Source organism: Primulina eburnea, chromosome 1 (genome assembly GCF_022965805.1).
Source record: "Primulina eburnea isolate SZY01 chromosome 1, ASM2296580v1, whole genome shotgun sequence".
Taxonomy (NCBI): Eukaryota; Viridiplantae; Streptophyta; class Magnoliopsida; order Lamiales; family Gesneriaceae; genus Primulina; species Primulina eburnea.
This window is the reverse complement of record NC_133101.1, coordinates 62581637-62609254: the sequence shown is the minus strand read 5'-3', so window position 1 is coordinate 62609254 and position 27618 is coordinate 62581637. Positions and strand designations below refer to the sequence as shown.

Here is a 27618-nt window from a genome sequence, read left to right as displayed (position 1 = left end):
ATGTGCATTGCCATCTTCGAATTCTTCACCAACAATTCTTAAATTTGACAACAATTGATTTGAAGACATGATCAAACCTGCGGAAGGATATTATGAAATTAGAACCAAAACCGGACTACTTGAATACATTGTGGATTCGGTTTTTAAGTATTTTGGTTTCGGTTTCAATCGATTTGAAATAAAATTTACTTTAAGATCAGGAAAAATTTACGGTAGAATTCGAGAGAACTAAATTAATTAAAGTAAATTATTCAACATATATTGTAAAATATTATTATTTATCACGGAATAAATAAAATCAGATGCGATGAATAGGGTTTGGACCGAGTATAAGTGGATACGGACCAAATCAATAGATGCAATCTATTTTTTAAGGGCCAGAATCCAGACCGAGTATGACTGGACCAACCCAAATGCAGTATAAAGAATGTACGTACATATAGCTCCGAATCCAAATTTTGCTTGCTTAAACCAAGGAATCAACGATAAAGTATGTGAGAAAAAAGGTAAATGCTTATAAACATGCCTGAAAGAGCCCAACTTAGGTATCTTTAGGACTATCATCAAAATCTGCAGCAATTTACAACTTATCGCAGCAACGCCTAACTGCCACTCATATTCGTTTTCTTTGGTGAACGAAAAATGGACCCTGGAGATTGAGTAGCCATTTGGCCAAACCTGTTGCAAATTGGCCCATATTCGGAGTCCTCGTCGTCACTATGAATATTGCTTGTGATGTTCCTATTTTGTTGACCTCTACGCCGTAGAAGAAAGACATTGAAGTAGTAGCTGACCAGAGCTGCCCTCCCTTTTCTTGGAAAAAACTTGAAAAGCTCATCCCAAAAGTATTTTTCAGATGACAACCGGTTTGAGTTCACTATATCCTGAAACTTGTTCTCATCTTGTTTAGTCCACGAAATCGCGTTTTCCTCGCCCATGGAATTGAATTTCCATTCGTAAAAGGCCGAGCCCAACTCAAGTTTTACCTTCATCCTTTTCTCCCCAACATGAAACCTGACACATTCAATAGAACCGGGGAACTGGCATCCACATGATTCTTGTCTCCCTCTTCCAATAAGATCCCTTTCAATCAAGCTTTTGTTATGTTCTCCTTTGTAAAGTGGCCAAATTCGGGTGCCTAACCATTTAGAATCACTATCATAAGCTGCCTCAGTACACTTTGGTACGTCTACTTGAAAATCTGGGCCTGTAGGAATGTGTTTCTTTCGAGTATGATTGCCTCCAAATCCAATTGAATCTGCTGTTGAATCGGACTGCCTATTGTCGCTTTGACTACCTGAGGATGATGATTCTGAACACAACTGTCCTTTCGTTTTTCTAGAAGAATCTTTTGCGACAAGGAGCCTCTGGCTGAATCTTAACCTTTCAGAAACAGACTGATCTTCATACATGCTTGGATGCATCTTTTGCTTCTTCTGCCAAGCAAAGAAAATGTTTCATTCAAGGATGTTTGAATATTCAACAACAACATAATATCCAACTAACATTAACCAAGAAAGACGGGTAGAGTGGATTATCAAGGTGAAAGACTAATCTGGGTGGACAGGTGATTTTCTGTTCTGCTGCAGGCATTAAAGTTGCGTTTGGATGGAAGAAATTTGATTTGAGGAATGAATTGAACAATTGATTCTTGATGACACTCATCTCAATTGCCATTACATCCAACTTTGATGAATTTGAAATCTAGCAAATTTATAAATTAATAGAAACAATCAAATAAATTTGAAATATGAACAAATTCCTTCATCTATCTGAAGATTTTGATTTGATGAAGTATTTGAATAATTGATTTAAAATGACTATATATTGAGATGGATTTGAAATCGACTACAATATTTCAAAAAATAACTTGTCAAGGATTTAGAATCCATTGTCAAATTTTGTTATTATGGACTTGATATAGTTGCCTTCAAATTCATCAATCCAAATGCATCACATGAGATCGCTAAATACAAATATCATTTTTTCTTCTGCTTATGGAGAATTGGGACTTCAAATTATGTGTTTGTACAATGAACTTACAAAAACCACTATCCCTGATATTATCAGACCACGGCCATTTGATTAGCAATTTAGCATTTTTCTTGACCAATTAAACAGTAAGCAATGCTAGATTACATTTTCTTGACCTATTGAATAGTCAACAATGCAAGATTAAGAGCCATGTGCAACATGATATTCCCTCCAAATGGAAGCCAATAAATCTGATCCAGTAGCAAAATGATGGAAACTTATTAACAACTGAAGATGGTATCGTTTTTAATGTTCAAACACAGATGAGAAATATTTGATTTTCACCTGCCAAATCGAATGTTGAGAAGTTTCATCTGTATTTCTTTTCAAAAGCATTTTTTCACGAACCAAGAGGATCTTCTTCCACATCTGCTCACTTCCATAGTGCTTCCACTTCTGCATCTCAGGTATTGATCCAATCGCAGGGTCGCAAGGATTTTTAGCAATGTTTGCGAGCCAATTCAGTATGCCTAAGTAGCACTCACGTTTCCTCTTCCTTGTAGCCGAGTCCTCATCTGACACCTGATCATTTTCGCCATTGTCATCTTTAATATTACTAGGCTTTTCATAAACATCCACATTACCTGCAATCTCATTAGTACACTTATTATTAAAAATCTTAAAATCTCGGTTTGGTTCCACAATATCCTGATCCTCTTCACCGAGTTTCAATGTATTGTTTTTTAGCTTCTCCAATTCTATTACATCTTTCTTGGTTTTATCTGGGATACCTGATAAGAACACCTTCAAATCCGACTCAACCACCATTTGACAAACCAATAAAAACCAACTCTTGAACCCTGTATTCACCTTTATTTATCCTCAACAATCCGTTCTATGCATTACAAAAACTCAACACCACAGACGAAAAAATAAAGCCAAACGGATTCTTAAATCAAAGCCACACTACTTAGTCGACTTCGTGTCCTTCACCAGTCACCAGAGGCAGCGGCCTAAAACACAAAACGCAGAGAACTGTTCAAAAAAATCAGAAGAATCTCAATGAACAAAAACCCACACCGCCTCTCTATAATATTCAAATTCAAAATGAAGAACGAATCAAATTTCGAGAGGTTTGCAATAGTTTCTTGGCTTCAATCGATACCAGACCCATAAACTCCGTTCTAAATCAACCCATTGTCTCTCTACATTCAGACCATAACAAAACTCACAATCATTTTATACACACAAATTCAAAGCACGCTATATCAAGAGGCTAGATACCAAGTTAAAAACTCAAAGCACGTAGCGGAAGTGCAAGTGTGTAGAAACATAATACTGACATCATCTTCTTAGACCTTTAAAAAGAATCAAGGCAAAAGGGCCATAGATTTCAGCTGGGTTTTTAGGGTAAGAAGGTAGGCGATGGATTATTGCTGAGATGCCCATCATTTTCAGACCCTGTATACAAGAAAATTTTCAAGTCCCGCTCTTTTCTCTCTCTAGAACAGAGAGAGAGAGGGGGGCGGGGGGCAATAGATTGGGAGTTGTTTCAAGTATTTGTACACGTACAGAAACAGGTAAGAGCAGAAAAAGCCCAAAAAATACATCAAGAATTTGTTTGAGGGGCCATAGGAAAAAGAGAGAGACGCACTGTAATTTGAATTTTCAGGGTTTTTTGGACTTTGAAGTGAATGTTAGGGCTGAAACTTTTGTCTTCTCCAATTCTTTGCCCATTTTGCATATGAATGTTTAGCCTTTCATTTCACAAGATTTTAGTTTTTCATGAAAGTTAATTGGAAAAAATTGTTTTGAGGAATAATAAATTATTTTGTGTCGAAATTCACATCTATATTTCTGCTTCAAATTCAATAACAAAAGAAGTAGACGAACCTGACCTATGATAATAAACAAAATGATAACATGAATTCCCTAACTTGTAGCTAGTGAGATGAACATTCGACGATAAGATACAAAGAAATATTATTTTATATGAGTTGAGTCTTTGAGAGATTGTTACGTACCGTTTTGTTTTGTGTACATGATTCTCAAAGAAATTTAAAGGAAACTAGAAATATCGCTCTTGTGACAAAGATAGCAGATTTGGGTAAGGGGGTCGGGTTGGAATAGATCTAAAAATTTAGAGAGAGGGGATTTCAGAGGTAGGATGAAGTCTCGAGGATTATAAATTCCTTTTGTAGTTGAGTGTGATTACTTGAAAAATTGGAATCATTTGTTAACTATGGTTTCCTAACTTGGGTGTTGAGTTGGTTGTGCGTTCTTGAGGGTACTTGTGGAAATTCACTATTTTGTTAGGTCGAGTAATGAGATCCCTGTGCTCACCGAAGGTTTCCGACAAAGTTTTGTGGGCCCGCTGACACTATCATATTTGGTCATCCGTTACAAAATAAACAATGTATTTGAAACTTAATGTGTTTAACTATATCTGGCTTTTGCCTATTACTGAATTTCCTTTTTGTTTTTGAATCAATAAGTAAAGAATTCATAGACATAATTATAAATCACAACATGATTTCAATGATATCAAAACTGGATCCTTAACTTCCCTAGGCTACCGTGAAACTTGAACTAATCACAAAGAGAACCGATAGAGCCAATAATTTGAGGCAAAAACTTGTATGAGACGGTCTCACGGGTCGTATTTATGAGACGGATTTCTTATTTGGGACATCCATGAAAAAATATTATTTTTTATGTTAAGAGTATTACTTTTTATTATGAATATAGGTAGTAGGATTGACCCGTCGGATTCGTAAAACGGTCTCACATGCTCACTCATAATTTGATTAAGGGGTCACAATTAACCAATAAATTTCATAAAATATTTATATATGTAAAAAAAAGAATACGATTTCATTTGTTTAAGCGGTTTCCGGATAAATGAGAGTTGAGTTTGGGCCAATGTATATGCTAAAAATTCATTTGGACTTAGTAGAGTGAAAATATTATGTTTCCATTAAAAAATCTACATATTTTGGGCCGAAGCAGGCCTGGGCTCTTTCATCCGTCACTGTGACGTGATATATCATTTTTTGATCCAAAAAAACAATGACGTCTATACTAATATTATGGGAAAAGTTGATAATAGAACGAGCATTCTGGAATTTGTTCTAAGAATGCACAATTTCCCAAAACTCTTTTATGGTTTTCGCTTGATAATACACGTTGTATAATGTATTGTCGAGTTCATTCATAATGTTATATTTGCATATGAAATCACATTGATTCCGTGCATCCACTACAGTCCTCCTGCAAGGATCAACATTCTCTTCGGAAATGGTAGGAGGATCATTCTTTAGAAACTTTGTTAAACTCATAATGGTAAGTAGAAACAATATTTTTTATTGCCATATTTAGAAATTTGCGACGTTGAACTTTTTTGACATTTCTCCTTGTGGCTAATGGAGCATTATTCGTTGTTGTTGATGAAAAAGTCATAAATCGTGTCGAAAATTCATCTAACAAAATTAAATCATGAAACACTCTCATAAAAGATTTTGTGTTATGTTATATATTTTGATGTATTTGAGAAGCCTATCATTTTTATACACCATGATTTTCTCTTTTCCATGTCTTCCCTCTTTATCTGATTTTTCAATCAATCGACCAATCAAATAATATAAATTATTAACGCTTAAATAAATTATAAAAAAAATTAATACTTACATTTTTTTATTTTATTCAAGTTTAATTAATTATATGTTTTTGAAAAAATTATAATAAAAATAAAATAATATAAATATGTGTTCACGTTAAATACTAGTATCATATTAAAACTGAACCTCATATATTAAATATTTTGGTATGTTGGTGAAATTTTTTATAAACTAGTCATCTGATACACACATTACGTTTTGATACAATATTTGATATTTTAAAAATTTTATTTATAGTTTTTCACCCAATATATATAATAAGATATATTTCCATAACTTTTGTTCCCCTAATGTTCTCTCTCAAATCCCTCGTATTAGACAAATTATGTAGTACTTAACATATTTATATTATTTTAATTTCAAATTAATTTAGTAATATACAAATAAAATAACTTAAAGGTTGTATAAAGGCAAAGCAAGTAGCAACCCAAATACGTAAGTTTAGTATAAAACCATATTCTAAGGTCGAGAAAGCAAGACGAAATTTAGTAAAAACCATATTCTAAGGTCAAGAACAAGTCTCTGTCTTCTCCCTTCCTCTTCATATGTAACAACATAACAGAATTAACTACTACTAGTCAAATCTCCTATTATTAAGCATATATAAGGTGACACAACTCAGATAACCATTACCCAAAATAAAGGAAAACAAAAATGATGAGAAAGACAAAAAGATTCTGAGAAAGCACATTCTACTAACTAGATCAATTCATCAATCTAATATAAATTTCAACACAGTGAGGGGCTGTAGCACAAGGTGTAACGATTGCGGGTGTCATAGGAAAGAATGGAGGAGGAGCATTGGGAAGCAATGGCTCAGCCTCTTCAACAGCATCTTCACCATTGGACTTGTCTACAAGTCAAATGGCTGTCTTGGAATTGGAAGAACCAACTTTTTTCAACAAGACACACTTAGAAGAAAAGGAGTTGCTCCACGAGGCACCAACCACCTTGTTAGTAAATGGGGAGGGAGGCGATTATCCTCCTGTAAGAAGTTATGAGGACGTGAAAAATGTTATAAACATAGAATCCATCAAGCTATGGACTATTGCAGCTCCTATTGCCTTCAATATTTTGTGCAATTACGGCATCAATTCTTTCACTAGTATCTTTGTGGGGCACATAGGGGATATAGAGCTATCTGCAGTCGCTATCTGTTTATCAGTCATTGCAAACTTATCCTTCGGATTCATGGTAAGCTTATTATGTTTCAAACTTTCAGTAATTCAAAGCAACAGTAGATCCAACAGAGGACAAGGGGGCGTGATTGTATCCTTGGAAAATAATTTATGAATGTTTTTCTAGTATTTTGACTTTTACCCCCTAATATCTATCCACTCGCCCCACCTCACCTCCCTTGTCCCAGAGTCCAGACTCATCCCCTCTATGGATTCCAGATCTATCTGAATCCAAAGAGATCAACACCAAAGCATTTCATGTCGTATCTTCTTGGTTTAACAGCTTGGTATGGCTAGTGCACTCGAGACGTTATGTGGACAGGCGTTTGGATCTGGAGAAACAGAAATGATGGGAATTTACATGCAAAGATCATGGATAATACTCACAACTGCTTGTTTCTGCCTTTCACCCCTTTACATCTATGCCACACCATTGCTAAAGCTACTAGGACAAAGACACGACATTGCCGAAATAGCAGGAAATTTTTCAATAAAAATCATTCCACAAATGTTTTCGCTCGCCATTAACTTTCCTACACAGAAGTTCCTGCAAGCTCAAAGTAAGGTGGTGACTCTAGCATGGGTCGGTTTTGTGGCCTTTGTCTTGCACATAGGGTTGCTGCTTTTGTTTGTTAAAGTGTTTGAATGGGGATTGGCTGGTGCAGCAGCAGCCTATGATGTATCAGCATGGGGTATTGCTATAGCTCAGGTTGTGTACATAGTTGGGTGGTGCCAAGATAGTTGGAATGGATTGTCATGGCTCGCTTTTAAGGATATCTGGGGATTTGCAAAGCTTTCGGTTGCCTCAGCCATTATGATTTGCTTAGAAATATGGTATTTTATGAGTATAATAGTTCTCACTGGGCATCTAGAGGATCCTGTCCTGGCTGTTGGATCCCTTTCTATATGGTAATATCACGTATTCGCTCAAATTTTAATAAATGCTATTGCCTACCATACTTCCTGATCCCGTCTACCATTTGAACTAGCAATACAAGATAATACTAGCATATGAGGACCTAAGATTTGTGGAACAGATAATGGGAGAGGGTGGGGGGTGGAGCAACTCAATGAATTCAGGAGGGTGAAACTTGAATTTTGGAAAAATTAAACATAAAAATTTGAATTATCTTATTTTTATCATCGAAGAGCTAATTCTATCACATAATCATTTTCTTGTATTCAGCATGAACCTGAATGGATGGGAAGGTATGCTGTTCATTGGGATTAATGCAGCAATAAGGTAAAAATAGGGAAAAAAAAGGATAAATACTTCTCACCCGAATCATTAGTGTCTTTCTGCTTCATTTCTTCCTATATTTTCTCCAGCGTTCGTGTGTCAAATGAGCTTGGATCAGGACATCCTCGAGCAGCCAAGTTCTCAGTCATTGTCACTGTTGCCGAATCTGTACTCATAGGTCTCCTGAGCATGGTGATAATAATGGCGACGAAAGACCATTTTGCCATCCTTTTTACCAGCAGCGAAAAAATGCAAAAGGCAGTCTCTGATTTAGCACACCTTTTAGCTATAACCCTGGTGCTGAATAGCATTCAGCCAGTGATTTCAGGTTCAACGCCAGTTATATTGTGATAATCATAATATAGAGATATATGTTTGGAATATTTATTTACAGATTCTAAGATGATCGGAAAAATGTTGTTTCTGCAGGAGTTGCTGTAGGGGGAGGATGGCAAGGACTTGTGGCTTACATTAACATGTTTTGTTATTACATCATAGGACTCCCAATTGGATTTCTTCTGGGTTATAAAACAGATCTAGGAGTGAAGGTAATAAACGGATCTTCATTGTGGTCAGCAGGACTAATCATGCACATGAATTGAATAGTAACATAAGCATATCCACAGAAAGCAAACAAGTGAATAAAGTACAGAAATCGTCAGCAGGTTAGTATTTTTGAGGTACAAAATTTACTGATCACGGATGGTTGCAGGGAATTTGGATCGGTATGATATTTGGAACTTTTCTGCAAACTTTGATTCTTTTGGTTATCGTGTGGAACACAAATTGGGAAGATGAGGTAATATTCTGATGTTGATTCCTATGATATGATTCAACAGAAAAATAAACATTTTCTGATGGACAAAGCATGGTCTAGTTTTAAATTTAAACCCTTTACAATATTTTTTTCACTTGAATTGCAGGTGGTGCAAGCTTCTGAAAGAATGCGTAGGTGGACATAACGAGGACATGGTCAAGTAAAAATTCGTTGATGATAGAAAAAAGAGACTATGATTCGATAGTTTACATAAAATAACTCGTTACTCATGCCCAGAAATCTATTGATTGTGCAATTTTACCCATTTGCATGGTCTAAATTTCCAAGATATTGTTCAAGCTCAGTATTAATCTATAATCGGTTGTCTTTAATAGAGGTGGAGGATAAAATAAAATAAAAATACGACATATATGGAAAAGTATAAAGCATGATATCAATGAGCTTAGCCAATTTACCCCTTTGAAAATGCCTGGAAATGTGACTTCAACATGGACTAGCAAATTAAAGAGAAACTATATTGACTGTGTAGAATCCTTGGATTCCATGGAGATTGAAAAAATGTCATGAAAACTGCCAGCATGCTCCTGCACTACCATGTTCCCAGATCCTCCCCCCATCCCTTGAAAGGACACGCCAGAAACTAAGGCTTGAAGCAGTTTTGGAGGAGGTGGGACAGTCACTTCCACCACTCCTTCCAACATTTTCACCACCATCCCCATTGTAGGCCTCGTAGACTCTTCATCTTGAATGCACCAAACAGCAACCAATCCAATTCTCTCTGCCTCTACCTTATTATAAGAACCCCCGAGCCTCTCATCAATGACACTCGCCAGGTTTCCCTCAATTATTTGGCGTGCGGCCCATGGTGGAAAAAACCATTTCTCCAGTTCGCCCTCGACAACTCCACCACCTGAGAGTGGTCCTTCCACGTTGCGGCGGCCACCTATCAACTCAAACAACGTCATCCCATAGCTATATACATCGGCTTTTGTAGTAATTGCCACACCAGAGATCCACTCAGGAGCAACATACCCCCATGTGCCCCGCATTGTCACCAAGACTCTGCTGAAATCTCGGCCAATTAGTCTCGCCAACCCAAAATCAGAAACCTTGGCAGAAAAATCTTCATCCAATAAGATATTCTCGGGCTTTATATCGCAATGTATAATACAGCTTCGACACTCTTCATGTAAATAGGCGATGCCTCTTGCAGTCCCAAGAGCGATACGAAATCTAACATCCCAACTCAGATTCTGACCATCGATTTTAGGTACATGCTAAGAGGACCATTTGGCATGCAATCATAAACCAGGAGTCGATGAGAATCTTCAGAACAAAATCCTCTTAATCTGACCAGATTAACATGCTGAATATTTCCTATAGTACACACCTCTGCTCGAAACTCCTTCTCACCACCACCAGGTCTTTCAAGCCTCTTCACTGCCACAGGGGAAGAATCCAACAATACACCTCGAAAAACTGCCCCAAACCCTCCATGCCCGAGCTTCTCAGAAAATCCTTTCGTCGCAACATGGAGCTCTTTGTAAGAGAACACCCTCAGATTCGTGACCTGAAACACACCATCTTCTTCTGCTTTCCTTCTTTTAACCATTCGCTGACACACGAATAACAAGAATATAGTTCCTACACTTAGAATCACAGTAAGGATACAAAGCATCCCTATCAAGAAAGTCGTCTTCGTCTTGTTATTTTTGTGAGATCCAGTGCTTTGCGCTCTCAAATACAATTTATCCTGAATAGTACTGTCAGAAGTAAGATCACGCAGATTCAAAAGAGAGCCATATAATTTCTTGCACATATTATTCTTCTCATTATGAAATAAACCAATGCAAGAACAATTTTCCAGACACGCATTCTCGCACTCACTCTTGGTCCCACTGAATGATACCACTGATGTTCTTTCATAGCTCACTGGCCCAACTTCTTCAAACTCATCATTCTTATTACAACTCTCGTATCCTTTGCGATGACAACCCTCGGAAAAATCTTCTTTTTCCCATGAAACCCTGTCCACGGGATTAAAACCGTCCAAACACCGACAAGGACTCAGCATATTAGCATTACAAAATCCTAAATTTCCACACAGCCCATATATTTTGCATTGATTCTCGGGCTGTGACCAAAACATGTTCCAGGTTTCACTCTGTTGGGACCATGTAAATTGCCTCAACTTCCCCAGATGGTCCAACCGGAACCTTGTTAAGGGAGGCTTTACGCCCCTCTCTAATGGTACCTCGGTGTATCCAAAAGTTGCCATCGGAGAGAAAGGATTCAAAAATTCAAATCGATATATGTAAGGAATTGTCATCTCAGGAACCCCAGAAAATGCATTTCCATTCCAATTCCCAGTAGACCAATATTCATACAAATTATCAATACTTTTACTGCCATAATAGAGAGCAATCTCACCATAATTTGGAGGATTTAACTGCAAGAAATATCTTCCTGGAGCTGGATCAACGGAACTCTTCCAAGAAGTAAGCCTTTGAAGCGCCGTCAAGTACATGCCTGGAATCCAAGTGTCGGTTGGAAAATCAAAGCTTTGCCACAGAGTTCTCCCATTTTTACTCAACAACACCAAATTACCTTCCTCTAGAAGCTTTAAATAACTTCCCTTTTCAGCATTGCTCGTCTCCCATACAACGATTCCTGAATCCTGGTCCACCACAGCTAACTTCCCATTTTCAGTGATCTCTGCACTAGCGGACAGCAAATTTTTTATGGGTTTTTCTCGATTCGCTACCCAAACGTAGGTTCGAATGGGGATTGAAGCATACCAAACGCCTAAGTACCAGTTGAAGTCATCGTTCAGGGTGAAGAAACCCAACGTAAAAGTCTTGTTTTCACTCCAAATGGTGGAATTTCCACTCAGTTTGACGACAGATTTCTTCAAAGACTCCAACTTTATGCTCCCATCAAGGTAATTTCCAGTGGGTTCTTTCAAATCTCGAATTTTATTCATAAAATGCGTAAAGTTTGTTTCTAAACTACAGGCGGGCTTCAATTGGGTGGAAAAACAGTAGCCGAAAATGAGAATTAAGGTGAGAGCTAAACACATTGCCATTCTTCCCTAAATATTGAAACAAAAATAGCATTGCAAGCTCACATTAGGTGAGAATGAAACTTCATATGTTCCAAGTTGCAGAATAAAATGGGAAATTTCGGATTCTACACACAAAAAGAAGTAAATTTACTCCGAACTCTGAAGGGTGAGTCTGTGACTGACTAATTTATTGGACATCGGGAACTTTTAGCTCACGGGCAAGAGCGAAATACTTCTTTATGTTGGAGTTGCTGGATATTTCACTAAACCGGATTTCTTCTGAGGCTAGCTTGGAAAGAAGACAGGATTTTGAGTAGACAGACTGAGAAGGTTGGGGTGTTGTGGCAGTCGGATTATCTTGGAATTTGAGTTCAGACTTCAGAGTCTCTGTTCTTGACAGAAGAATAATAGCACACATTTCTAAAGAAATGATGATTTTTTACTGTTTTGAAGTTGAATTTATTACGACCTCATGGAGAATAATATATAGAATAGGTCTCCTAAATATTTATCTGTAAGACGAACAACTCCAACTCTATCGATATTCACAATAAAAAATAATACTCTTAGCATAAAAAGTAATATTTTTTCATAGATGACCCAAAAATAAAATCGGTCTCACAAAACACGACCCACAAGATCGTCTCACACAAATTTTTGTCAAATATATATTAATTTTATAAAATTTACAGTTACAAAACTATATTGTATTATTATTTATTATCTATTAAAGTTTCATGTTAGAGTAAAACAATTTTCAGAAATCAAAATGTATACCAGTGACCAAGTATATAGAAAGAAAAACTGATATGAGCTGTTTTCGACTCGTAGTTAATCACTGTTTTATGTTAAGGATTAAATATAAACTAATTATATAATTTTGTTTCTCATTCAAATTCTACAAATAGTTAAAATTATAATAAAATTATAATCTACTATGTTATTTATATAGATTGATTTATCTTATTTATATTATAATTTACGCATTCTTTTTCGTCCAATCACATGAACCAAAAATAATTCGGAATATATAACATTATTCTCCACGTATGCAATAAAAAATAAAGAACCTTTGACGAGTAATATCCTATCCAGGACTTGATTTGTTACTTGTCTAGAAATTTGATTAGAGGACCAAAAAGACCATATCCATTCGTGAAATATTATTATGCAATAAAGAAAATGATTAAAACAAGGTCAAATTAATTGATTTAACGATGATATAGACTCTTGGTTTCAAATATAAATGTATTTTTTTCACCGGTCTTAAATATACTGTATAGTTTTCATATTTAGTATTCTTTTATCTATTATTTTACGACAAAAATTTGTCTGAGATTGTTTCACGGATCATATTTTGTGAGGTAGATCTCTTATTTGAGTCATCCATGAAAAAGTATTACTTTTTATGCTAAGAATATTACTTTTTAGGCAAAAACTTGTGTGAGACGGTCTCACGGGTCGTATTTGTGAGACAAATCTCTTATTTGGGTCACCCATGAAAAAGTATTACTTTTTATGCTGAGAGTATTACTTTTTATTGTGAATATGGGTAGGGTTGACCCGTCTCACGGATTATGACCCGTGAGACGGTCTCACATTAGACTCACTCTACTTTTTATTATGAATATCGGTATAGTTGATTCAACCATCTCACAGAGAAAGATTCGTGAGACCGTCTCATAAGAGACCTACTCTTATTTTACCAATTTATCCCATAATTAAATACATTAATTATTTTCAATTTTTTTTATTATATTAAAACATTAGTAAAATTGATTATAAAATAGCGGTGAAATCATATTTAATTCAGTAGGTTTTGCCCCCTTGGTTTATAAAATTATCGTTCCTTTTTTTGAAAAACAATTCTTAATCGTAGCCACACCATCTCAAAAATTATAGAAACAATTAATTACAAAATTTGTCCGATGATTATAGTGAGGAGTACTCATTTTATGTAAAAGTTTTTAATTTACAAATCATATTTTTGGGGTCTGGTTCTAGTTTTTAAAAAATATTGGATCTTAATGCAATTTGAGTAACTGGACCACGGATTTATTAAATTGGAAAGTTAATGTATCGGATCGGAGGATCCCATATCTGTGATGCATAAGAAACAAGATGGGTTTTCATGGACTCGACCCGCTTTCTAATGAAATTTAGGCCCATTAAAAAGTTTCATTGAGTCCGGCCCATCTGCTTATAAGTTCTTTTTATATTTTATTTCTTAATTTCTTAAATTATATTTTTTGATTAAAAGATATAATTATTAATTATCCAAATCAACTCGCCATATTTCCATGGGTTTAACCAATTTCTGATCTTCTCGGTGAGCATATATTTCCCTTTCTCACACTTCTATATTATGTTCAATTGGGTTTGATTTGTTTGTATTTTTTGTTTGTTTTTAATGCAGTATGCTTCAAATGGCTGTCCTTCCTCCAACCATTTGATTTCTTGCCTCTGAAACAGGTGAATTCGATAATTTGTTTTTAATGATTGATTATGTATGTTAAGCTATTTGTTTCTTTGATATGTCTGAAATATTTGAATCAGGTCTGCAGTTTTTGTTTTGGTTATTTTATAGCTTTCTTCCCATCCCATCCGTTACATTTCTTTACCTTCTCGGTTCATTCTATATTAAATTACGTATCTTTCATCATATTTCAGTATCCAGATTTACTGAATTATTCTCTTCCTTTGCGTAGTATTGAGTGAGAAATATCCATTTTATCCATTATTTTTTCCTTCGTACATCAAGCACTTTAAATTGGTTTTTTATGCATTCCTTTTAAGTTTTTTTTAATAATTTTAAATTTTTAGTTTACTACTTTTACATTTATGAAATTTGATATTCTTCAGTTTGATTATAATTTGTTCTTGAACCGAATTACTACATTCCAATGTTTCAAAACTTAACAGAAAAATAGAGTTGAGATTCAATAACTCATATTTTGTTTTTCACTGTTTTATTTTGAACAAAAAATAAAAATGCTGGTTTTTATTTTTCTCGTTTTTTGTTAAATTTATTATTGTGTAGACCTTTCCAAAAACAAAGTGAGCTGCTGTTCTGCGTTTATTTATGGCCCACCTCCAGGCTTCATATCAAATTTGTGATTTGGTACTAAGATAGGAAAATAAATTGAGAGATATGGTAAATTATGGATATTGCTATCACCATGGTGTCACAAGTGAGTATTTTTGTTTCTATGTATCACTATGACTTTTGCCAAAAAAAAAGGGAAAGTGACTATATAAGAAACATGTACGTTGAGTTTCCCATTTTGAAGATCTGTTGGATTTTTAATGTTTTGTTACTGATTTTGTTGATCCATCAAGTGTTAATTGGAGTGATGTCTTGGTTCAAGATATGTTGAATTTGTTTTTTTTAAAAAATTTATTTTTTGAGAATGTTGGATTTGTTATGTTGGTTGTCGATTTTGCTTGCACATTTCAGGCAGTGACTTTGTCCTAGTGGAATGGATGTGAAGGTGCTAAATGAATTTTATACATTTCCCACCATGGATTTTTATCCGCATACTCCACAAAAGATGTTTCTTATTTGTCATGTTTTTTTTTTATTTTGTGTGTAATTATAGGTTTCCTCCTCGTGCTCAACCAAATTATTAATATATTTGGCTAAAGAAAGGGGGAAAATCGAGTAAAGCTTATTTTACTGCGTCATGAAAGAGTACCTATAATTTTGAACAGTAGTTTACTTGCTATAAAAGTTGTATCATGGTAAACTAGTTATCAAATTGAGCCGGATTATATCGGATATGCTCCAATCCAGATTGATCACGAATTAACCTGATCTATTGATTATCATGGTTTATGTATGTTGTGGTTACTATTTTACATACGCAACGCATGTGCGTCATTCGCTATCATATATATATATATATATATATATATATATATATATATATATATATATATATATAGATACAGAAATTATATCGGTACTGATTTCAGTAATTTGACAGGGATTAGACATTTTAATTTCCAATTTATCCACGCAATAACTAGAGATGTACTAGTTGTTGATCAAGTGTTCACATTTCCTCGCTGACGCCTAATATGTATACCCAAACATTCTTGTTTCTCAACCACATTTGCTACAACCCACCGATGATCCAGCAGAACAAATTGGTGTTTTCTCCCAACTTGAAATCTGGGTTGTGCAGTTCAGCCCCAAGAGTGTCTGAATCAGGAATTATTTCTAGAAATGGAGGTTGTTTGACTGTAATAAGGAGAGGAGCATCACAGATAAAACAAGAACTGAATCAAGAAGAGAAGTGCAATGATGAGTATTATATGAGGAGATGTGTGGAGGTTGCGAGAAAGGCAATTGGGTGTACAAGTCCTAACCCAATGGTTGGATGTGTAATTGTTAGAGATGGGAAGATTATCGGTGAAGGCTTCCACCCAAAAGCTGGCCAACCTCATGCCGAGGTGAATCGGTTCTAATCTTTTCTGAATGATTTTTACTTAAGTTATGACTATATATTGGTTTTTTAAATTGTTTTACGTGGTTCCGGGGTTGATGTAAATGTGTGATTCTTGTAATTTGTTTCTTGAAATAGTTAGTGTAGGTTTCTGGGAAGATTTGGGATAGATATGGACACTAGTCTAGTTTAACTCTGTTTCATAAATATGCTACTCAGATCTCTTTTTTTTTTTTTTGTTTTTAATTTAGAGATACGAATAGCTATTGGGATGTGATCTCTTCAATTCTGGACGAGTATGATGGAGAAATATGTTATCTTTCATATGTAAGTTCGAAGATGAATATCACTCGGTTCAAAAAATAGGAAGAACGCCTTATAATTTAACTGAAAAATGCCAGCCATTTTCAATGCAAATACTAAATTGTAGGACTTATTTAGTGACAACGACGATGACAGATTCTGATCAATATTTTCATTAAGGGCACAGGTTTTTGCGCTCAGAGATGCTGGGGATTTGGCGGAAAATGGTGTTGCATATGTGAGTTTGGAGCCATGTAACCATCATGGAAGAACTCCACCATGCACTGAAGCACTAATTAAAGCCAAAGTGAAAAAAGTGGTGGTTGGTATGGTCGATCCAAATCCGATCGTGGCTTCGGCAGGTGTTAAAAGGCTACAAGAAGCCGGTATTGAAGTGATTGTAGGAGTCGAGGAAGAACTGTGCAAAAGGCTTAATGAAGCTTACATTCATCAAATGCTGACTGGAAAACCCTTTGTTACTCTGAGGTACTTACTTTTTCTGGACTAAATTACTTCTTGATCTTATTAGGACGTAACTTTGGTTGACTTTTAATCGAACTTCTTTTAGTGGGTTCCATAATTGATTGCCGATTCTCCTCAATACCGATTCTTTTTTAACAGGTATTCCTTGTCACTTGGCGGAAATATGCTAGATCAGCTTGGTGAAAATGCCATGGAACGTGGTGAATATTACTCAAAATTGTTGCAAGAATATGACGCAGTCATACTCTCTTCTACGGCTCTAGCCAATAAGTCTGTGTTTCCCGTGTCTAGTGAACCAGGGGCAAATCAACCTCTTAAAATAGTGTTATCAAAATCCGCGAATCCCCTAATTCTAAATCCTGATCTCCCTACTGATGCTGCATCAAAATTACCGATCATCACGGAGAAAGAGCTTAAAGATCTGGAAAATGGCCAAGAAGAGGTTCACAGGAGACTTTTTGATAGAATGACTTTAGCTGAAATTCTTGAACATTGCAAGAGAAAAGGATTATGTAGCGTATTAGTTGATTTAATGGGAGACCATACTGATTTTGAGGATATACTGAAAGAGGGTTTTGATGAAGATTTGTTCCAGAAAGTGGTGGTGGAGATCTTGCCGATCTGGGGTGGAAATGTAGTAAAAGCATTAAATATTGCGAATATGAAAACAAGGGTGAAGAATTTGACATCAAGAATCTCCGGTGAAAGTGTTATAATTGAGGGATATATTTGTTGAAATTGCATCGAGAAGTCAAAACTAAGATTATCCAAAACTTAATAGAGTAGCAAGTCGGGATGGTGTTAAGCCACATTTTTTTGGAATTTTGAAAAATGATCGCTTATTATTCTACCATGCTTGATATAGAAAAGAAGCTGTAGACTGTAGTAATAGGATTTTGATATCTATGCATGCGTTGTCTGTTGGGGCGTGGGGAAGAAATCCTTAGTTATTTGATTATAAAGAATAACTAAAAGATGTGTTTAGACATTCAAGGGTCCATAGCTCAGTGGTAGAGCAATTGACTGCAGATCAATAGGTCACCGGTTCGAACCCGGTTGGGCCCTTATTTTCATAGTCTTGTATTTTTCTTCCATTTCCATATTTTTATCAACAGTTTCTACTTTTAACACCAGACAAGTAGCTTTCCATGCCATGCCGGACATACAAAATTCCACACCCCCAATGCGTATTTTGTTGTCTCACAAACTTGAACTGAATGGGAACAATTTAATAACACCACCGGTACAGAACTCGTATTATTCCAAGATCAAGTAAAATCATACATTAGAGTGCGTTTTCTTTTCTTCCAAGAAAGAAATCCAAAACATTAGAATCTCCTAATATCTTTGGGTGGCTTAAAATGGAGGGGATGAGATTCCGGTGTGGCATTTTCATCCTCTTTCCACATCTTGATAGTCTTATCTGCCTCGCAACTGATAAGCCTCGAACCAGTTACATCATATGTGAGAGCGTAGATGCCTGCTTCACTGTCCAGTGATCCTGACATAATGAAATCACCGTGTTAATATCGCCTCTCTGAGAGGAAAGGACGAGGAAATAGCTAGATTTCATAGTTAAATACCAGGTTGCACGATTGTTTGAGCTTGCTGAAAATTGTGACCGCTGTTCCAGTCCCAGAACCACATGCTTCCGTTATCACCTTTGACAAAAGCAACCAGAAGAATGATGAGAAATATTATAATCATGGTGCGAGAAATATATCATTCCAAAAAGATGAAATAAAATAACAGAACCAGGAGAGACATAAAATAGAACTCACCAGCTGTGACTAGTACACCTTCTTCGTTGACAGCAGCTGCATTAATAATAGTTTTCTGTTGAGAGCTGTATGATAGAATCATGGTGTCAGCATATCATACATTTCCTACAATCATACAGCGGATGTGGCAAAGTCGATAAAACTCACAGCATGTTGTGCATAAATTCTCCTTTCGGAAGTTTGAATTTTTTTATGTTCTCAGCTGATGCAGATACAAAACAATCCCTGCAAAATGTGGCAATGAAATGAACTGAGCTAATAATAACAATGAATAAAGTACAATTCATAGTTCAAATATTTATTCCCTGCAATGCAAAAAGAAGAGACTTACTCCTTGGGATGTGGAGCCATTGCACGCACGGATTTTTTATGGTGCGTGAGAGTTAACATAGTTTTACCTGAAAGGCACAAACACTTGGACCTTCAAAGGGAGAAATAGAGATTTAATAATGAACCAAGAAATGAATATTCATAACATATTACCGTATCGAAGGTCCCAGAACTTTATTGTTGAATCATGAGAACCAGTGATTACTTGTGGATCCTGCAAATTCAAGTTAAACTAACGAGGTTCGATCACAAGATAAAAAAATAATAATAAGAATAATACTAAAAACCCTTCGAAGATTCACTTCGAACAGCACTTAATCTATGTAAAAATCATTATTCCTATTAGTAAATAGGGGTAATTGTAAGAAAGAATTTGTGCATTCACAGTGTTTTGAACTAAAGGAATACAACACCGATTGCTATGCTTCCATTTGCTAACTTCTTAGAAGTACACACATGTGGATTGATAAACATCTTTGGGTACAAGACAAAGTAGCATTATGCATCATTTTTGGCGATCCAATTTTCTATTGTCATATATTCAAGAAACACAAAAATTGTAAAAAGTAAAAACCAATATACTGAGTAAGACCCAGTCATCTTTAAAATGAACCAGCTCAGGCATAAACATTTTTTTCCCTTTTAAATAAATTACACACTCTGCTTCCTGAATGTTGATTAATACAAATTGAAAAGACTAATCAGATGCATCCCAGTATCACCACATCATGTTTTCAAGCAAGCAAAAAAAACCTTTGCTTGAGAATTGCTTTTCACAAAAAAAAAAAAAAGAGTTCAATAAATCAAGCACAACTCAGAAAATTAAGTAAATTTTTCAAAGATCCATGAATGAAAAAAAAATCAATTCACAACCAAAAATCAACTCCTTTGTTCAGGCCGAAAGCGAGAGAGAGAGAGAGAGAGAGAGAGAGAGAGAGAGAGAGAGAGAGAGTTCATAACACAAATAAGCACTCACCGTAGGTCTCGTGAAAACTGAACAAACCGAATTCTCGTGTCCAGAGAGAGCATGAATTTGCATTTTGCTGCGAATATCCCACACCTACAATCATCATAAAACAAAAATAGGAAGCTAAAATACGCATGCGGACTGGTGGTATTTATACAACTATATCCATACCCGACACACTGAATCTCGGCCTCCAGTAAGCAAAATGTCAATTGTCGGATGGAGAGCCAAGCAATAAACACCGCTCAGATGACCATGATAAGACCGAATGACCTGAAGACAATGTGAACAGTGTTACTGCATGAGCAGATAGAACTACCTAACCTAAAACATATATGCTAATACCCGCCTTGTTCTGCTCTAGATCCCAACATTTAACTAATTTGTCATCACCAGCTGAGAACATGTAAGTGTGCTTGCTACTAACAGCCAGGCCTGCAAGAAAAATTGGTTAATTTATGCACATACTGTAATCTAATTCAAAAAATAAGAGCTCTGACAGACCTAGAAAATAAACTACCTCGCACTTGATCAATGTGACCGGTAAGTGTAAGTTTCAGCCTCCCACTTGCTAAATCCCATATCTAGATGCAACAAAAAATGAAACTTCCTATGACACAAAGAGAAGGATGCACAATAAAGCAGAAATATCAAATGTTAGTAATTCTAAAGCCACAAAACAAATTATACTAGCTTAAATTATAATATTGCATGTCCAAGATTATATTCTCGCAAAAGATACCCAGTCTCAACATTGGAAATGTTAGTCATTATCAAGGTTCAACGAACATTTGGTTGTTCAAAATAATATATAAAGGTACTTCGATTTCTGTTATATCCAGTAGCAACTTCTGAAAGTGTTCCATGAGAAAAATGATGAAACTTAAAATTCTCAAAACTCAAATCCTCTCCGGTATTTTTCGCATAAAAAATGTTGTCCAGAGTCAAATGTCAACAGTACAATGCAATAGACTGTCACTAACAACAATTGGATTTGAATTCTCCACTTAGTTTAGAACCAAAAATAGCATCTATCACGTAAAAAAAGCATCTATCAAGTTTCCCACAAATCATCATTTGTAGCCAGGGAGAACTTGGTCAAAGAAAATCATCCCAGAGAAATCAACTGCATTGGTCTCATCTAACTTAGTACATGCATGCCAATTAAACCAAAATGATATCATAAGCAGTGCATGAGCTGCTGCAATTTCAACATTGTTGGTTTTTAGTGGATATTCAGAACTTTAAAGTTCCATATCAAACAAGAGTTGCATAAATCATTCACAAGTGAAATCTTGCCATTTCCCCCCTCTAATTTCCTCCTTTTCAGAAAATGGTTGAGTTGCTTCAAGAAAACAAGAATTTCAAAATCTAACCTTGACTGTTCGATCAGCCGATCCAGTACAAAACCAAGTATTGCTCGGGTCAACCGCGACGGACCGCACCCATCCCAAATGGCCACTGATAACCTATGCAGTCAGAGTTTGGAAGGTGAAGGCAAAGAGGAAAGGAACATAGGAGGGACTAAATAAGAGATAATAATAAAAATTTCAAAGTTGAAACATTATCATCTTTTCAAGTTCTGGAACAACTTAGTTATTAGTTCAGAGAATCTTCTCACCCTGTAATTCTTCCAGGGAGCCCGCCATATAGGGCGAGGCCATCTACTTGGAATTCTTTCCATAATGGCTGATGTTGAAAGATTCCTGCCAGGCACAAGCAAGCAATGCTTCATTGTCAGACAGGCTCTCAACAGCTACCATTATCCTTACCATCAATAACCCCAATACTTGAAAGAATAAAGATATAGAGGTTTTACAAAAAAATATTCCGAGCATACGTAATATGTGTCGAATGTCGAGTTTAAACAATGGCTAGCCGCTAGAGAGCTAATCTTCCCTTTTTGTAAAGTGTAGGAAAAGGTTAACAAATAACACTCGATGAAACTTGGTAAAGAATCCATTCACTAAGAACATCATGTTTTTCTTTGATTAGGGATTTCAGGTTGGCGAAAAACATTTTAAGAAAAACTATTTGCATGCACGGAGAGTAAACACTGTTGCACCAAGTAGACATCAACGAATAAAAAAATACAGTGCAAGATTCCTCCGTCTTAAAACACATTTATAGCCAGGTGACTCAGGTGAGAATGCATACTGTATACTTCCAGAAAGAAACCAGTAAAGAATAAAGAGACCTTTCAGATGAACCATGAGAGGGGACAACTGCTGCATTCCTACCTTGAAGACCAACGTCAGTTCTGACAACAAAATTCATCTTTATTAAAAATAATGTGGCATACAAACATGCATATTCATGTGAACAGAAGATCTAAATTGTCCCGTATTTCGGAGATGCAGCCAGCATGCATTAATTGTGACATTTCACATCTTTTGCCACTACCTCCCTCAAAAATTATTTAATATATCTGGATGACAATTATGCTAACTAGTCTAATGTGACACAATCTTTCAACAGAAAACAAAGGAAATAAACTGATACAGACTGGCCCCTGGGTTCCGCAGCTGAAATAATCACCAAATCCGTCTGGGACCCTCCCTGCTGGATATCATTTGATCTTTCAGGACCTGCACGAAGAATACATGTTCATTGTTAACCAAGAAGAAACAAATTCTTAGTGACTATCTGGTTTGTTTATCTTTCTAAAATAGACACCAAGGATGATTATTGCTTTGTCAAGTGCCGCCAGTGAACGTAATTTGACGCTAATATATTTATTTGTGTGATTGACTGGGAAGTTTTATGAAACAATACCGCTGATGGAAATTTGGAAACCCAAAAAGGGTATACCTGGAAGTGCTAGGGCATTGGAAGGAGCAGAAACTTTCTGTAGTTCAGTTTTTGCTGCTACCAGATCACTAGGATGTACAGATGCCACACCTTTCAGCCCTCCATACTCGGTATTTAACTAAAATCAATGGAAAACTTTTTAATCATTCAAAACAAAGGATATAAAAACACAGGCTTACAAGTAATCATCATGAAATAAACATTCCACATGTCATACAAACTGTTACGTCCAACAGCAGCTGTCCAAATAATTGTGGATTGTCTTATAACTTAACTAAAAAGTGATTTTTTGGGATTAAGCGTTTCTTATATAACTTCCAGCCAAATATTGTTGAGGATCTAGCATCGTAAAGGGTGACCTAGGAAAGAAGTAATATGACACGCGTTCATATTATAGGACTGATTAAAATGCATGCACCTAATACTAGGGAGGAGAGGTGAAAACCGTTCAAAATGGGTCGCCCCTCACAGTAACCTATTTTTACTTAAAACACTCAACTTTTCGTATTCCAATACTTGTCAATTCAATTTTTTTCACAGTATACTGGATGTGTTTTACATAGTCTTAATTCCATTTTCCCAGAAATAACAAGCACTAACCTTGTGGTTAACTCGAATCTTCTTGCTGCAAACCAGACAAGTAACGGGGATTAAAAAGATCATATAAGCATCAATAATCTCCAAGTAAGCCTATATTTAAATCACGATAGAATCAAAGAAAGATTCCTTGATGAGCTCTTAGAAAACCTTTCTGGATCCGGTGGAGAAAATTGTCCATGAAGAGGAGAGAATAGGTCAAGCGCTCGCTTCAAAGACTTGAAGCCCAGCTTCTTAAGCGATTGTGGCTCCACGGGAAGTTCGGCTTCCATAGTTGCCCCCGGCATTCGATATGTGATTCTGCGAAAATGCTTCAAGGAGCAAGGAAAGCCTGGAGAAGTAAATACACTGCACAAGAGCTAGAACGTAGCTCCGCCGAGAAAAGGGTGGAGGCGGTGGCTGACTGGCGTCGTGGGCCGATCCGGTTTGTAAATAAATTATCCGATTCGATATAAACGACTCGTAGCGTCCAATTGCTTCTAAATGGGCCGGGTATGACCTTAACTAATTGAGCCCATAATTGGCGACTCAAGGATTTTTTTTTATTTTAGATATTTTAATTTGTAAATTGAAACCACTTGGCAAGTTGACAAGGTAAATCGGAACAAGACTCTTTTTTTAGGGATATAATATAATCCGGCAACCTAAATCCGGGGTTTGCAATTTGAATCATCTGACGAGACACGCCTCAAATTGAATTGGGGAGAAAATGTCGAAAAAGAACGATCTGGCTCGAAGAAAAAGGCTGCACGATTACGAACTAAGAAGTGAGTAGTGCTGCAGTTTTGTTTCCTGTCCCCCTCCACTTTCAATGAATGATATAATGTTATTGAGTATGAATTTAAGTGTGCAATAATTTCGATACTATTATTTTGAACTTTATCGTGACGGATTGGTGTTGGTGGAGGAAACAGAAGAGAAAGAAGAGAAGGAGAAGAGGGAGAAGAAGCTTCAAGCCAAGAAAAACAAGATGAAGGTAAATTGCTCTTTCTTTAATTATTTATTTTTTCGATTATTGTCCGATTTCTGCTCCATGTATATTGAGTGAATTACTGTACTCTACGTATGACTGTTTTGCTTCGCCAATCCGTTGGAAATTTTGAATCAACGGACTGTGAAATGTTTCAAAATTTCAATGCCTTTTAAAAAAAATGTAACTTTTGCACCTCAACTCAATCTGCACCTGATTTTATGCCGATTGGGATTGTGATTTCATTGTTTTGGGTGCTTGGGAAATAACTTGATATGTGCCATGATTAGGTGGATGGTGTCAGCAGTAAGAAGAAGAAAGTTGGGAGTGGATTTCAAGTTGGCAAGAAAAAGTTGAAAATGAAATTGACGCCGTTGGCAAAAGCTAAAGCTGCCCAAGCAATGGAGGTCGACAACTGAGGTTATTATGTAAGAAATCAGCTGAATGGGAAATGAAATTTCATTTTACTTCCATTGAGTTAGCGGTGGTGGTTGTTGCTTGAAGAATATGTTCTTCATTTGACTTTCATATTATGAAAATTTAATTTAGATTAACTATCAATGTGGGCATTTTTTGGGTGGAATTAAGGTTTCTTTGGAAGAACTTTTCTTTACTTTTGTCAGGTATGAAAATTACGAATACTTTCTGTTTTATTTGGAGATAAATAATTGTCCTGTTGGGAGAAATTTAACCTCTGAGTGGAGAAAGAGTGTCTCAAAACTACGTGGCTGTCGGCCATAAAGATCATGTGCATGATGCAGCTCTCCATTCCATTGTTTCTTAAAATATTGCTTGAGGTTATTGGTTTTACTAATTTCTAGAAAGCCTCTTTTGTATAAGGACAACCATAGTAGTATTTCCTTGTGAGAAATATGATGTACATAAGTTTGGTTTTCAAGAACTCGTGGCTAATAAACAAGCTTTAATTTACACGCACAACATGTATACAACACCACAAAACGTAATCCATTTCACTAGTTATCAGACCAAGTAATGTCCAAATAGCCCCAATTGTCTTCTGGCACCCCTAAGGCTTCCCACACAGCTTTTGATGCATCAACTATGTTATTAGCACACGGAGGCTGATAATCATGATCTCCATCACATCCCATTGTAGAATCACACTCGTGAACAACCATAGCTGTAACAGTTCTGCCATTGGCACTTACTTTTATATTGTTCAGGCATCTGCTTCCCCCATTGTACCATCCTGTCGATAGCGCAACAACTGGCGTGTCATCAGAATGGTATTGGTTGTCACATTCCGATGGTCCACCACCATCTCCATCTTTCTGAAAACTGTTGAGTGTCAGAACTGCTTTGGTGCTACCAGACACCGGGGGAGAACATTTGTATGTGGTATAAAACTTTCCTTGTTTACAGCAGTCCGAGTCATTCTCTCGGTTACATTGCCCAGGAGGTGGTTTTTTTCCTTCTATTTTGCCACTTGGTTTGCATCCTTGAAATCTAGCCTCGATGGAAAGAGAAGCAAGGAGAACTAACAGAAGAAGAAGAGCTGCAATTCCCAAGTTCTTCATATCGCTTCTCTATTGCTTTGAATCAGTATCGGGTCACTAGATATTGGGTGTGGAGTAGGATGAAGTAATCTGTTTATATAAGCTGTTCCCCATAGAAAACCCGAGAAAGTGTTCAACGCTCAAAACTTATACTTGCCTATGTTTATAAATTAATTTAATTAGCTGCGACTTTGGGGTGATTCTATGATATACAGTGAGAAATACTCCATCTGCGTTTCTGTATAAGATGTTCGCGATAAAATCTTACTTCAAAACAAATATGTGTTAATATTTTTTTTGTTTTCAATTGAGACATTCTCCCGAACATCTTGTTCAAATACACATGTGAAATATTTTTCCAGAGGTAACATAGAATTATATGTTATTAGAGAATGCCTAAGCTAGGTTAGGCCATGAAATAGAAGGGAACTAACCTTTAAGATGTCAAATAAAAAAGGTCGGATTTTCTTATCAAACACGACCGGTGATAGATGAGGGTTTCTTCTCCAAATATTCCTTGAACAACGTAAAAGGGTTTTGGAAGTGAGGGTTTTTAGCTTATAGTGATGGATGATGTATAATTTTGGGTAGTATCACCAAGCCCAGTGATAATAGTATAGCATGCCTAAAAGATCTCATTGTTAATGATATGTTAATTTTTCAAATATTATCTGACACAAGGAGATTACATATACAGTTTTTAAAACTGCTTAGCTACTATTTGGGGTCTTACACGACCTAGGACAGTAGGCTGCGTTTGGTTTGGAGGATAAAATAAACTAATGATTAGTAAGTAAATGATAAAGAAAATGATTGTTGTAGGAATGTATTATATGGTGTTATGTTTGGTATGATTTTTAAGTGTGAGATAATTTTAAATTTTTTGATGAAAGGACAAAATTGCCCCTTCTTTTTTTTTCTTCCACTCCAGCGGCGACGGCGGCAGTTCGGCGGCGGCGGGGCGGCGGCGGGCGGTGACCGGTGGCGGCGGTCATGGCGGGAAGTGGTGTTGAGTTTGGATAGAGGAGAAGGGTAAAATTGGAAAATAGGAAGGATTATGATTTGGATAAATAATCCTAGGGGGTGAGGAGGTATTATTTTAACCCACCTAATATAACCTAATCATTCATAGGAGGTATTGACTTGGTTAAATAATCACGCGAACCATAGGAGGTATTGACTTGGTTAAATAATCACGCGAACCAAACGACTGACTAGGTAGGATAAAATAATCAATCCCTCCTAATCAAATTGGCAAATCAAGAACTGGTGTAAGATGCAAAAGACAGAATATAGCCTGCCGTCTGCATCACATTTGGAACTCATGCTTGTACGCAGTAGTTCTTGTCTATATTCGATTTCGTTTTCATCTGTAGGAATGTATATAACTCATATCATATGGTGCATTCAAAATATATATTGGAAAAACTGGAGAAACTTTTCATGTAAATCCAATATATATACGAACACTGGCAAAACTACAATCACTAAAATTAATGA

The 27618-nt window shown here is 36.2% G+C and overlaps 7 protein-coding genes and 1 non-coding gene across 17 annotated transcripts; 4 read left to right on the top strand and 4 right to left on the bottom strand.

The window, feature by feature from the left end:
• Positions 1-353: 353 nt before the first annotated feature.
• LOC140839060 (AT-rich interactive domain-containing protein 2-like) lies at positions 354-4127 on the bottom strand. 3 transcript variants are annotated; one of them, XM_073205697.1, is made up of 3 exons: positions 3999-4127; positions 2320-2987; positions 354-1436 (listed from the first exon to the last, which is right to left on the bottom strand). In XM_073205697.1, exons 2-3 carry the CDS (start codon positions 2800-2802, stop codon positions 603-605), a joined length of 1317 nt encoding a protein of 438 aa, XP_073061798.1. In that variant the 5' UTR covers positions 2803-2987; positions 3999-4127; the 3' UTR covers positions 354-602. The 3 variants fall into 3 exon arrangements, with proteins under 3 accessions (XP_073061798.1, XP_073061802.1, XP_073061793.1); XM_073205701.1 differs by lacking the exon at positions 3999-4127 and adding an exon at positions 3629-3712; XM_073205692.1 differs by lacking the exon at positions 3999-4127 and adding an exon at positions 3259-3399.
• Positions 4128-6176: 2049 nt separating this feature from the next.
• LOC140839056 (protein DETOXIFICATION 34-like) lies at positions 6177-9229 on the top strand. The gene is made up of 7 exons (XM_073205688.1): positions 6177-6845; positions 7113-7738; positions 8016-8072; positions 8159-8397; positions 8499-8617; positions 8782-8868; positions 8993-9229. Exons 1-7 carry the CDS (start codon positions 6516-6518, stop codon positions 9029-9031), a joined length of 1497 nt encoding a protein of 498 aa, XP_073061789.1. The 5' UTR covers positions 6177-6515; the 3' UTR covers positions 9032-9229.
• A 56-nt stretch (positions 9230-9285) lies between these two features.
• On the bottom strand, positions 9286-12361 carry LOC140839049 (G-type lectin S-receptor-like serine/threonine-protein kinase SD2-2). Its single transcript, XM_073205682.1, is given in 2 exon segments — positions 9286-10111; positions 10114-12361. Coding segments are annotated over 2 exon segments (2571 nt in total). The 5' UTR covers positions 11933-12361; the 3' UTR covers positions 9286-9359.
• Positions 12362-14140: 1779 nt separating this feature from the next.
• Positions 14141-18059, top strand: LOC140839016 (riboflavin biosynthesis protein PYRD, chloroplastic). 8 transcript variants are annotated; one of them, XM_073205664.1, is made up of 6 exons: positions 14141-14240; positions 14328-14383; positions 15898-16366; positions 16611-16686; positions 16850-17148; positions 17284-18059. In XM_073205664.1, exons 3-6 carry the CDS (start codon positions 16311-16313, stop codon positions 17879-17881), a joined length of 1029 nt encoding a protein of 342 aa, XP_073061765.1. In that variant the 5' UTR covers positions 14141-14240; positions 14328-14383; positions 15898-16310; the 3' UTR covers positions 17882-18059. The 8 variants fall into 8 exon arrangements, with proteins under 8 accessions (XP_073061765.1, XP_073061778.1, XP_073061772.1 ...); XM_073205677.1 differs by having other exon boundaries at positions 16843-17148; positions 17284-18058; XM_073205655.1 differs by lacking the exon at positions 16611-16686 and adding an exon at positions 14952-15102 and having other exon boundaries at positions 14166-14240; positions 17284-18054.
• Positions 18060-18138: 79 nt separating this feature from the next.
• TRNAC-GCA (transfer RNA cysteine (anticodon GCA)) lies at positions 18139-18210 on the top strand. Its single transcript has one exon. It is a non-coding gene; the product is annotated as a tRNA-Cys (tRNA).
• Positions 18211-18353: 143 nt separating this feature from the next.
• On the bottom strand, positions 18354-24097 carry LOC140839001 (protein pleiotropic regulatory locus 1-like). The gene is made up of 17 exons (XM_073205628.1): positions 23782-24097; positions 23635-23659; positions 23035-23152; positions 22730-22811; positions 22421-22483; positions 21845-21929; positions 21600-21692; positions 20744-20807; positions 20573-20658; positions 20395-20496; positions 20233-20316; positions 19410-19470; positions 19258-19324; positions 19074-19151; positions 18927-18991; positions 18729-18806; positions 18354-18646 (listed from the first exon to the last, which is right to left on the bottom strand). Exons 1-17 carry the CDS (start codon positions 23916-23918, stop codon positions 18474-18476), a joined length of 1461 nt encoding a protein of 486 aa, XP_073061729.1. The 5' UTR covers positions 23919-24097; the 3' UTR covers positions 18354-18473.
• A 102-nt stretch (positions 24098-24199) lies between these two features.
• Positions 24200-25254, top strand: LOC140839010 (uncharacterized). Its single transcript, XM_073205637.1, has 3 exons — positions 24200-24398; positions 24546-24607; positions 24892-25254. Exons 1-3 carry the CDS (start codon positions 24341-24343, stop codon positions 25018-25020), a joined length of 249 nt encoding a protein of 82 aa, XP_073061738.1. The 5' UTR covers positions 24200-24340; the 3' UTR covers positions 25021-25254.
• Positions 25255-25392: 138 nt separating this feature from the next.
• LOC140839005 (kiwellin-1-like) lies at positions 25393-26742 on the bottom strand. Its single transcript, XM_073205633.1, has one exon. The coding sequence runs from the start codon at positions 26137-26139 to the stop codon at positions 25576-25578; it is 564 nt and encodes a 187-aa protein (XP_073061734.1). The 5' UTR covers positions 26140-26742; the 3' UTR covers positions 25393-25575.
• Positions 26743-27618: the final 876 nt, after the last annotated feature.